General features: G+C 45.4%; 1 protein-coding gene across 2 annotated transcripts in view; it reads right to left on the reverse strand.

The window, feature by feature from the left end:
• Positions 1–12,670, reverse strand: part of TLL2 (tolloid like 2) — a 145,419-nt gene that overhangs the window by 74,328 nt on the left and 58,421 nt on the right. The window contains exon 3 of one of the 2 annotated variants that reach the window (XM_035268616.3): positions 3,855–3,932. The exons of the other annotated variant lie outside the window; for it this stretch is intronic. Coding sequence (XP_035124507.3) covers positions 3,855–3,932 — 78 coding nt within the window. The remainder of the gene's footprint in view (positions 1–3,854; positions 3,933–12,670) is intronic. 2 annotated transcript variants of the gene reach the window in all.

Consider the following 12,670-nt stretch of genomic DNA (forward strand, 5'->3'; position numbering starts at 1 on the left):
CCTTGAGCCTCTTTTAAGTTCCAGACACCTGGCTCTGTGTTTTACATAAATATTATTTCTCATTCCCTCTAAACTTCATACAAGGAGTTAAATAACTTATCCAAAGACATAGCGACTAAGTGGCTGAGCTGGGATTCAAACCCAAGTGTGTCTGACTGTCCAAGTTTATAGTTGGGTCATTTTACACCCAACAAACTAGTAAATATCAAAAACTCTGACAATCTCTATAGCTAGGGAGCAGAAGCAAGGGGGAAAGGGGGTAGATAGTCTCCAAATATGGCCATAAGTTCCATTATCCCTGTGAGGTCATGTCACTTCTCCCATGAAGGAGCAGAATCTATTCATCTCTCCTTGAATCTGGCCTGGTCTTTTGACTTGTTTTGTTAATAGAATGGAGCAGAAGTAGCATTCTTGAAGTTTTGAGTCCAGGCCTTAAATGGACTGACAGCTTCCGCTCCCTCCCTCTGGGAAGTCAATCACCATGCTATGAAAAGTTTCTGATTAAACAACTGAATGGTGACAATCTGCATGGAGAGCAGAGCCACGAGGAGGTACACTGGGGCACCAGAGGAGTAGCTAAAGTTTTTTTGGACCTTCCAGCCCAGTCCACCTGCTAAATAAATGCAATCAAGTGAGTGACTCCAGATGCCATCAGCCAAAGAACCACCACACTGAGCCCAGTCAACCCCCAGAATCATGAAAATAACAAATCATTGTTTCAGGTCACCAAGGTTGGAGATGGTCTTTATGCAACAACAAATCACATAAATAAGGAAGAAAAGAATGAGTGCGGCATCTTTGTCACTGCAGTATGATGGCAAACCCTGCTGGATTCATTCACACATGCTCCATTTTTACCACTGAATGCTGGCTATTTGTGGCCAAGTGAAGCACCATTGAATTTAACAGATGTCTGGGGAGCCCAAAAATTTCTAAATCAAAATATCCTTAAATAAGCAAAGCAGAAAAACACGGATCTGAAAGCAAGCCCTGCACATAGTCCAAACCACAAGCTGTATAGCTAAGAAACAAATGCAGTTTGTCAAATGGGTGACTGAAGAATGTGCCTCTCTCCAATAGAAATCAAACTGAGTCTGGGCACGGTAATCTGCCCAGTGGCAGAGGTAAAGAGTCTGCCTCTCTCTAAAAGAAATCGAACTGAGGCTCACGCCTGCAATCCCAACACTTTGGGAGGCTGAGGCAGGCAGATCACCTGAGATCAGGAGTTCGAGACCAGTCTGACCAACATGGAGAAACCCCGTCTCTAATAAAAATACAAAATTAGCCTGGTTGTGGTAGTGTATGCCTGTAATCCCAGCTACTCGGGAGGCTGAGGCAGGAGAATTGCTTGAACCCAGGAGGCAGAAGTCACAGTGAGCCGAAATAATGCCAATGCACTCCAGTCTGGGCAACAAGAATGAAACTCCATCTTTAAAAAAAAGAAGTCGAACTGAAGAGCAGGATCAGAAACCCAATAGGAAAATGGCATAAGATAGAAAGAGGCAAACACAGGATGTCTAAAGTCACCGGCAGTCAGAGGAGTACAAATTAAGCATCAATAAGCCAGAGCTTACTTGTTAAAAACACTGATAATGAGTTCTCCCTACTGCTAGTAAGAATATGGGATAAGGAGTACATTTATCAGTTGCTATGGAAATGTGCATTGTTATACCTTTTGAAACACAACCTAGCAACATCTATTACAAACATACTAAATATGTAAGGGTGTATGTTCAGAAATGTTTACTGCAGGCATTGTTCATGACGGCAAAAGGTTGAAGTGAACTGAATGCTAATTGATAAGGAAACCACTGAATAAATCATGATCCATCCATACCAGGACTATCTACATTTAGTTATAACAAGTGCCTTGGAGGGGTTTTGCCCATGAGGTATTGATGACAAAAGTATGATGCAGAAAAAATATGTCTCAAATATGATCCTATTTTTTGAATCAGGGACAAAGCCTATACGTGTATTTATTTTAGATGTATACTTATATATGTATATCTCTGTATATATATATCATTGTACGTGCAGGCAGAAAAATATGAAGGCTGTATATGAAGTCACTAGCATGCATTATTACCTGGGAAAGTGTAGAGGGGTGATATGTGGGAAAAAGAAGCCTAAAGGAGGCGGCCACACTAAAGGGAAAAGAAAAAGAATATAACACTTTTAGAGGCCAGGCGCGGTGGCTCACGCCTATAATCCCAGCACTTTGGGAGGCCGAGGTGGGTGGATCACAGGTCAGGAGTTCGAGACCAGCCTGGCCAGCACAGTGAAACCTCGTCTCTACTAGAAAAAATACAAAAAATTAGCCAGGCATGGTGGCGCACACCTGTAATCCCAGCTACGCTGGAGGCTGAGATAGGAAAACTGCTTGAATCCCAGAAGTGGAGGTCGCAGTCAGTCCAAGATCATGCCACTGCACTCCAGCCTGGTCAATAGAGTGAAACTCTGTCAAATAAAAAGAATATAGCACTTTTGGCCAGGCCAGGTGGCTCACACCTGTAATCCTAGCACTTTGGGAGGCTGAGGCAGGTGGATCACGAGGTTAAAAGATCAAGACCATCCTGGCCAACATGGTGAAACCCTGTCTCTACTAAAAATACAAAATATTAGTTGGGCATGGTGGTGCATGCCTGTAATCCTAGCTACTTGGGAGGCTGAGGCAGGAGAATCTCCTGAACCCGGAAGGTGGAGGTTGCAGTGAGCCGAGATCCCACCACTGCACTCCAGACTGGTGACAGAGCAAGACTCTGTCTCAAAAAAAAAAAGTAGATAGCACTTTTAAATGTATGATGATGTCACATTTATACATTTGTGTAAAATTACATATATACAGGTATATATGTAAAAAATATATAAAATAGCATGAAAGCTGAAACACAAATAAATAATGATTGCTATTTCATTCCTACATAGTTGTCCCTAAGACATAAGATTCTGGCATTTAAAAATTATTCCTTTTGCTTTGCTGTTAACGTTTGTGTAGAAGAAATACCACTGCTGAGTGTGAATCATGATTCCTGCAAGATGCAGGCCAGACAGAAGTCCAGAAGCCCCTCTCCTCCAGCACCCCTTCTGAACAGGAAAAGCTTCTCCAAAATAGGAGATGTGTCCAGTGATTGCCGACCTAGAAACCCTTCAACAACCAGCAGACCACACTTGGGTCTGAGCATCTGTGTACAGACAGGCAGTGGTGGTGCTTCCAGGCAGGCTCTGAGTCCCCTGCTCACAGCCAACCAGCACCTCACCTGCTTCCCACTTAGTAGCCCATGGGGTCTCTAGTCTACACCTCCCCCACAATCCCCACTCCGGTTTTATTTTTCTTCTTCATTTCCCTCACCCATTCATTCTCTCACACTCAGTTCCCAAAGCCACATTATCTGCCCCTCCCAGGTCTTCAGGGGCTTTGGCTCACAAGCCATGCACAAGGGAGAAAAGTCCAGCCGTGAGCGCAGAGTTTATCTGAGAGCCATACTGTTCCTGACCACCAAATGCTGCCCTTCCATCCCTTTCGCTGGCAGCAAGCCAGCCCGGCTCACATCCACAGACTTCAGTGCTTCTAGTCCATTTCAGCCACAGAGATAGGAAAAGATTCCATAAGAGCTATCCAAGGCCAGAGACTGGGGAAGGGAGAATGGGAGTGATTGCTTAATGAGTACAGAGCCTGCTTTGGGGTGAAAAAGTTCTGGAACTCAATAAGGCTGATGGTTATACAGCATTGTGAATGTACTTAATGCCACTAAAGGGGAAGCTTTAAAATGGTAAGTCTTATATGTCACACGGATTTTCTCACAACTGAAAGAAATCAAGGTACCCAAAGACCTGGTGAGGGCTCACATTACCCTTTCCAGCTTCCTTGGTGCCAATGTCTGTGGCTGTGGCATTTGGGCTGCTCTCAGATGCCTCCTCTTCAAGCCCACCTAGAGGAATGGAGAAGAAATGGGCATGAGGATACATCAGCCTTCTCTGAATCAGCACCAAGGGATGAGGGAGCAAACCTGGTCACCTGGGGATGATCAGAATCACCATGGATCCATAAGACTCATTCCACAAATCAACTGAGCTCCTGCCACATGTCCCACACTGTTCTAGATGTGAGGGCGAAAACAAACCTGCTTTATATATATAGATATATATAAATATAACCGCATATAATTCACAGATTGATAAAAGGATGACTCTCCTGGATCAGCTCAAGGGCACCCAGAATCAAATTTACAGTTACCAGGCAACCCCGAATCAGCTTTCTCACCCCCCACATCCATAAGAAAGGCCAAACGCAAACAGGATCCTCTCTGGGCCTGAAGTCTGCCTGGTGCAGAATGCAGGGAGATGTGCCCAGCACTGCTAAAATACTCGATGTGTCTGGCGACTGCTGCCTTTCTTACCCTGTGCACTCTCTTGGTGTTCGGGTTTCCTCTGCGGTGTGAGTCTCCCTGCAGGAACTACTGTGTTGACCTTATGCATTGGACTCCGTAGACACTGTGTCCACCAAGGACAGTGATGCTTGTATGTGTTTGTTAGTAGCCATCATTTATAAACTGTGTTAACAGTTGTCTCTGCCAGGAATGTGGCCAATCACCAAATATTTGTTTGACCTACTATGTGCCAGGTGCAGTTCCAGGCACCATGAATTCAGCAGTGAACCAGGCAGGTGAGTTCCTGCTCTCAAGAGGTCATTCTAAATGGAAAGCTGGACCATAAACTGCAGGTAATTAAATTAATGAATGAGATCATTGCAGGTTTAGAAAATGCTCTGAAGAAGATCAAATCCAGTGTGTGATAGAACACGATGGGAGGAGCTGCTTATCTGGTGGTTGGAGAGGGTCCTTGAGGTGGTGGGATGGCAGTGAGATCTGAAAGGCAGGAAGGATCTGGCCATGCGGAGATCCTGGCTACAGCATCCTCTGCAGGGGAAGGATCCAGAAGGAGCTTGGATGGGGACTGAGCTTGTCACAAGAGGGACAGCCATGGTGGGCAAGTGGGAACAGGGCCAGAGAGGGAGGCAGGCCCACAGGGCCTTGCCAGCCAGGCTATGCTGTGTCTTGTGACTTTATTCTCTTTGTCACGGGAACCCTGCAGAGGGTTTAAAGCAGGAGAGGAATGTGTGTTTTATTTGTGTTTTGCCAAGATCACCCTGTGGCACAGGCAGACAAAAGCAGAAGCCGGATGAACAGTTAGGAGCCTTGCAAGGGTCCGGGCGAAGCAGGGTAGTGGTGTGGACCCGACACTGCAGTGGAGGTGCTGGGACCTGTCGTGTTAGGGAACAGTCAGAGGCAGAGCTTGCAGGTAGGACTGGTGGATTCTATCCGAGGAAGGGGAGAGACCACCAATGCCGCCTGCCCTTGGGATTTGAGTAACTGGGTGGGTAGTGACACCAGGGAGCAGATTTGAGAACAAAGACTATGTCCAGGAGAAACTATCACACACACAAACCACATCAAAGCAACCGAAGGACAATCTGTTTTTAAACAAATAAAATATTCCTTGCATTTATTAAGCAACTTGCAGCTTACAAGTCAATTTCCCAGTCTCCCCTTTAACCCTGATTAGAACACTTTATGTGTAACTCCATTTTCCAGAGGAGAGAACTGAGGCACAAAATGGTTAGCCCCGGGTCAGCCAGGCCATCAGGGAAGCTGAGGGCTCAGGACGCAGTCTCCTGGTCAGACACTCAGAGGTCTTCCCTGTCCCCACAGATAAAGGCTTCCGGTGCTGCTCAACCAAGGCTCACAAGGCACCATGGCCCCAATCCCTGGGCCTGGATGACCCTGGAGACAGCCATGTGGTCCTGTTCCCAACTCCCCACATGCAGACCACCTCTCTCCCTCTCTGTGACTGTGATACGGGCAGTGGCTGAAGCTGCTGGGTCTCCTTTAGAAAGGGTCCCGCTATGGCCAGGCGAAGATGGGAGGCTTCATGCCTGTATCCTGCTCGTTCCATTGCCTCCTGGCCAACCCAGAATCCACTCACACACTCCCTGCAGCTGCTGGGTGTTTGCTGCCAGCTCTCAGCCCTCTGGGTATTCGTCCAGTTGCAGCGATATCATTTCCTCTCGGGCTAAAGGTCAGGGGAAATCCTGATGGTATGAAATCTCTCAGCAGCGGAGGAATGTACCACCTGTGGTGTGGAGGCGAGCTGGGGCCAAGGCTCTGAGTCTAGCTCAGCCTCACTCAGCTGTGCAACTGCTGCGAGGAACTAGGTGTTAGTATTTTTCATCTGTCAAATGGGCTATTGCAAGGACCAAATGAGGTAATGGGTTTGTTTAGGCATTTGTTCATTTAACAAATATTTATCCAACATCTGCTACAGGCCAGACGCTGTTTCTGCTGCTTGGGATACAATGCAGAAGAAACTGTACCCTGACCTCATGGAAATTATATTCTGATGAAGGATAGAGGAAAAAATGACAAATAGCGAACCAGATATTTAGGTCTGGAGGATGTAGGCCGCTACCTGGAGAGAACCATTTCAAACTATGGGAACAGCAAGTGCAAAGGCCCTGGGGTGGGAGTGTGCTTGGAGTGGGGAGGTGGGTACAACTGGAATGAATGAGTGAGGAGAGAGAAGGAGATGATGAGGTCAGCAGGCAGTGGATAGGCTGCAGGATCTGCTCATGTGGGACCTTGCAGTCCATTCAGGATTTTGGCTTTTATTCTGAATTAACTAGACAGGAACTAGAGGACACGAAAGGGCTTTGTAACTGCACTGGGTTTGTACATGACAGGGATTATAAGTAGTGAACAGGAGTGGGGAGACCAGGTGCCCCCAGTGATGGAGCAGGGAAAGAATCAGTGTTTACTAAGTCCCAATTACGGAGCAAACCATGTGCTAAAAACAGTGCTAAGTGCTTTTCCTCACCTTCAGTTTTAGATTTGCAGTCTCACGAAGACCAGTAACAAAAGGACCATGAACAGAGGAGAGAAGGCTCTAAGAGAGGAAATGACTGGCTTGTCTTTAGGAAGCAGGGATAGTTAGTAAAGATGATGACTGGAGGAGGATCCCGTCTGACCCCCAAGCCTGTGCTCCTTCTCCTCAGCTTCAGTCACAGAAAGAACAAGAACAAGAGTGGTGCCTGGTAGAGGAGGCTTATTCCCAGGGGATACAGGGCACTGTCCATCCGGGAGGTCTGTAAGAGGACCTGTGAAGTCATGGGTCTAGCTCAGCTTGAGATAAGGTTGGAGCCATGGCAGTTAAGAATATACAGCCTTTCAGCCCAATGTCGTGGCTCATGCTGTAATCCCAGCACTTTGGGAGGCCAAGGCAGATGGATCATTTAAGGTCAGGAGTTGGAGACCAGCCTGGCCAACATGGTGAAAACACATCTTTACTAAAAATGCAAAAAGTAGCTGGGCGTGGTGGCGTGCCTGTAATCCCAGTTGCTCAGGAGGCAGAGGTAGAAGAATGGCTTGAACCCGAGAGGCAGAGATTGCAAGATCAGCCTGGGCAACACAGACTGAGACTACGTCAAAAAAAAAGAATATACAGCCCTTCTCTGTCCTTATCAACAAGAGATGGAAGAGTCTGTCTTTTATCTCAGAAAGGCAGCAAATCTCTTGCTTCCAGCACCGTCTACCAGGGACCTACCTGGAGTTAATGTGGTTTGGCCACTCTCCTGATGAAAGCCCTTCCATGGCTCCCCACTGCCCTTGGGATGGATTCCACCTGCTAATACCACTGATGAGGCCTTTAGTGATACGGCCCTGCCAGCCTCCTCCACCTGGTGCCTCAAGCCTCCTCTCCTACTTCCTCCACTGCCACTCTGTGCTCAGCTGCGTTAAATGACTTAAGAGTGCCTTGGCTTTCTATTTTCCTCTTACTGCACACCTCCCTCAACCACACTCACCTCTTCCTCTGGCCAAACCCTACTGGTCCTTCAAGTCTCCATGTAGACACCACTTCCTCTGAGCATCTGCCCCTCTGCTCCTCTTGGGGTAAAAGCCTTTCTCTCTGTTCCCCACAGCTCCCTGGCCTTATTCCCCATCTCTCTACAAGGCACTGGGATTCATTTACTCAGCTGAATGCCCCATGGTTTAGCTTTTAGTATCTTGAAGGAAGGGATTTTGTTTTGTCTAACAATGCATACCCAGCACAGCATCAGGCCTGGCACATAGCAGGTATGAGTAAAATATGGGATGGATGGATGGAGGGATGGATGGATGGGTGGGTGGGTGAATGAATCCACAGATGGATGGATGGACATATGAGTCATGTAGACGGTGTTTAAAAAGAGAACTCAATCATTTCTAACTTAGCTTTATTGTTGGAAAAAATTGTCTTTATCAGCTTGTATGGAGAGAAGGAGGCAGCTATTCTTGGAACAATGGCTCTTAACCTTGGCTGCAATTTGCATCACCTGGGAAGCCTTTAAAACATGCTGACGTCTGGGTCCCACCCCTGGAGGTTCTTATTTAATTGGTCTGGGGCATGGCCTGGGAATGGGGAGTTTTAAGAGCTCCCCGAGTGATTCTAAGGTGCAGCCAAGGTTGAGATTTGTCACTCAGAGAACCCTGTAAGAGGAAGCTTTACTTCGTGCTATTTTCTCACCTCCAACCTCTCTCCTCCTGAGCTCACAAGGAATGGAAGACATGGACCTGGAGACAGACACTTTGTACACTAGGAAAAGCCATGTCTCACATCTAAATTGATGGAAAGCGTTTCTCTGTTTCAACAAAAACTAGCAAATGAGTAAGACAGGTGTGGCTCTGGCTGTAACTGCAGCTGCAGGCACCGTAGAACAAGGAAGAGAGAACAGCCTGATGCAGACAAAGACTGGGAGCAGGGAAGGGAGAGCTTTCAGGATGTGGGGATGTATTTTTCCTTCGGTGTGAATGCAGGACAAAAAAATGCTTGAAAAAAAATATATATATATCTCCCCATATTTGATCTTTGCTTAATTATCTCTTCAGTGAGAGGATATGCAAAGACCTTGTAGATTTCATTAGTCACAGAGGTTTATTCAAATGCCTCCTTTGCATAAGAAACCCAGGCTTACAGCTGGTCTCTGGGAAAGAATGCCCTCCAGGCCTTGAAAAGAGAGCTCCGGGCCTGTTCAAGCTCTCACTGAAACACAGCAGAGGTCAGCGGCCTGTGATGCATGGGCCCGGCTGAAATGTTTCTGTCCAGCATTTGCAATTCAATCCCACAGTTTCCTTTATGGAACAATTCACTAAATTCAGAGTTGTTCTTTTTTCTAATTCACCATATCATTCACCTCCCAAGTTCAATTAAGAAGCAATCTGTTAGCAACTTTGGGAGCAAGCTGCTTTTCTTTGGGAAAGCCCAATTTTCTTCCGCTCGCAACAAAAAGTGCCTTAATTAGATGCATCATATGAGACGTTGATGTACACACAACGCCCCTCCACCATAATTAATGAAATATTAACTGTATACACCCAAAGACATCTAGGCAGAAAGAAATGGACTTTTCCAAGCCCGAGAGGGCAGAGCCTTGTGCCACAGATCAATATTGCCCATCTGAACAACAGTGACTATGAATTCATATTCATTAATATGATAATTCATAATCAAAACTCTATTATTCTTTTCATCTCTTAAAGACTAACATTACTTGGTTCTTGGTTCTCTTGAACACAAGAATACCTACCATTTTTTAACTGCCAGCATTTAAATTCCGTTTCTTTGCAGGTACTTCACATATGTTCTCTATTTAATCCTCAAACTTACCCTCTGAGGTGGGTATTATTCCCATTTTATATGCAGGGTAACTGAGGCTTAGAGCAGTTAAGACATCACTAGGGACACACGGCCACTGGGGGGAGAAGTTGAGATTCTCTCCATACTGGTCTGATATCAAAGCCCTTCACAGACATCACAGACATACTAAAGGAACCTTGCTTAGCTCCCATGAGAGCTAAATCTAGCATAAAACTGCAGTGCTTTACTCTAAGAAAAAGAAAAAAAATATCCAGCACAAGATCCTAAAAATCACTTTATTCCTACTCCATTCATTCAGTACACCTTGGTGGAGCACCTGCTTTGGGCAGCACTGTGCTGGGTTCCTGCAGGCCGTGCCTGCCCTCATGGTGCCTGCATTCTGATGGAGGGGATGGAAATTAACAAGAAATAATGACATCGGTTCGTGGGATTAAGCACTCTGATGAAATTATGACAGAACTGTATGTCAGAGCAGGGAGGGATGGGAGTCCTGGGAAGGTGTCTCAGAGTCAGTGACTTTTGAGCTAGGTGATGAGAGGTGGATATCCATCTGGTACAGTATTCTAGCAAAAAACAAGCAAATGAAAACTGCAAGGAAAAACGTCGTGAGGAGGGAAAGTAGAGTCCAGTGTGGCTGGAGCTGGGGCTGGCAAGCAAGGTAGGAACTGTCACCTACGAGGGACGCAGGGCCAGCTCAGGGCCAGCTCGAGCAAGACCCTTGAGTCTTACCTTTCTGACCATGTCTTAAGCCTTCTAAATTTGCTGGGCCCTTAGGTCCTATATAGTCTGCACAGCAGTCCTGTGAAGAAGTACTCTTTTAAAGAGGAGAAAGCTGAGACTCATGAATAAGTTGTTCAAGGTCACCCAGCTAGTCAATGAGTGAATGTGAATTTCAAGGCGGGCCCATCTGACTCCAGAATCCGTGCTGGCAATGCCTGCCCTCACCCTTAGACGGGTACAGGTGTGGCCTGAGCAAGCATCCCAAGGAAGGCCAATGAATGAATGAATGAAACATCTGCACAACTTTGTTGGAAAATTACCTGCAAGACACATCAATCAGGTGAAGTTTTCATTATTCATTAGGAAAAAAAATAAAAAGGCAAAGCCCTTTTAAAAGGTTGATTCAGGAATGAACAAGGCAATCACTATAGCACTAAAGCAATCAACATGTAATCTTAAGCAATTCAATGCCAAGTAACTTTTATATCCATGCCAAATTTTAAATGCTACAGAAGGGAAAGGGAAAATGAGTTAAAAGATCATTGCCAGATTTTGTTTATGAAATGATTTAATATTGGCAAGTGTATAATAAAATGGTAATTCGTATACACTTCTGGTGAAGGAGGACTATAAATTGGTAACACTTCATAAGGTAATTTCACAGGATTAATCAAAATCTTTTAAAACAGGCAATAAGGCTGGGTGCAGTATTATCCCAGCACTTTAAGAGGCCTATTATCACACCTATTATCCCAGCACTTTGAGAGGCGAGGCGGGTGGATAACTTGAGGTCAGGAGTTCGAGACCAACCTGACCAACATGGCGAACCCCGTCCTATATAGTCTGCACAGCAGTCCTGTGAAGAAGTACTCTTTTAAAGAGGAGAAATTCTTAATTTTTGTAAGAATACAAAAATTAGCCGAAATTACAGCTACTCAGGAGGCTGAGGCATGAGAGTCACTTGAACCTAGGAGGTGGAGGTGGCAGTGAGCTGAGATCATACCACTGCACTCCAGCCTGGATGATGAACTGAGACTCTGTGTCAAAAAAATAAAAAATAAATAAAACAGGCAATAATGTGACTTCTAGATCTGTATTAAGGAATTAATTGGCAATGAAGTCAAAGGATATTCAACTCAACATTTTGTATAATAAAAAAGGCTACACCAGCCACACCCCCAGCGGGGATGGTAAAATAAATTATGATATAATTGAACATTATGTAACCTTTTAAACTGTTTTAGAAGAAAGTTTACTAGGTGGGAAAGTGCTCAGATTATAAGTCAAAAAAACAGGTTAAGAGATACAATTTGATATAAATTCAATAGAATCCAGTACAACTCCATCTTTTCTTTAAAAAAATATGCAAAACACATGGGGGGGAAATGCTGGATGGAAATAACCACACTGTCCATTGTGATTATCTCTGGTTGGTGACTCTGGGTGAATTTTATTTTCTTATATACTTTTGCAATTTCCAAATTTTGTTCAACATATTACTTTCATAATCAGGAATTAGAGGATTATTTTTTAAAAGAACTAGATTACATCATACACTATGCCTGCACTTCGTAGTGTACACATGCGCACGCACACACACAGAGTTGTCAGGGAAACCTTTTTCTGCTGGGAAAGACACATAGTTGTGTTTATGCAGATGGAACAGTTGTAGTCCAATCTTTTTTTTTTCTGCTTTTCTGCTCTGATCACAGAAAGAATAAATACCGAGTCCACACCTTGACAAGATGGAGGAAAGAAAAGCTCTTGAGGGGGAATGAGAGGGGACCTGCCAGAGCCTTATCTCTGACACTGTTGAGTGGGCTCTTCTGAGATCCCACCTCCCATTCTCTAGTCAAGATCACTGGCTTCTGCCCGGGTCCTGTCATTGGCTGATGAGGTCTTGAAATTTGCCCCTGCCCCCAGGCAGAGGCCCTCATGCAAATTCAAGCTGTTTCCCAGTGCCTTCAGCCAGAAGTCCATTATGCTTAGTGTCCGACCCTCCACTCCTCCTGCGTACCTGCATCTGCATTCTCCCTGCATCGGCATTCTCTGTTGGATGAGTGATTGCCAGACCTTCCCCTTAGGCATGCTCTTAGAGTATCTCTGTTGCTCACCTGGCATCAAACCTCCAGTTCTCCCCTGACCCCTGGACTCCAGGTATCCTTGTCTCCCTGGTCCATATCTTTTATATCTTGTATGGCCTTGGCTTCTTGGCTGTGCCCATTATTTATTGCTGTACATCAAACCATCCCTCCTCACA

This window comes from Callithrix jacchus, chromosome 12 (genome assembly GCF_049354715.1).
Source record: "Callithrix jacchus isolate 240 chromosome 12, calJac240_pri, whole genome shotgun sequence".
Lineage (NCBI taxonomy): Eukaryota > Metazoa > Chordata > Mammalia > Primates > Cebidae > Callithrix > Callithrix jacchus.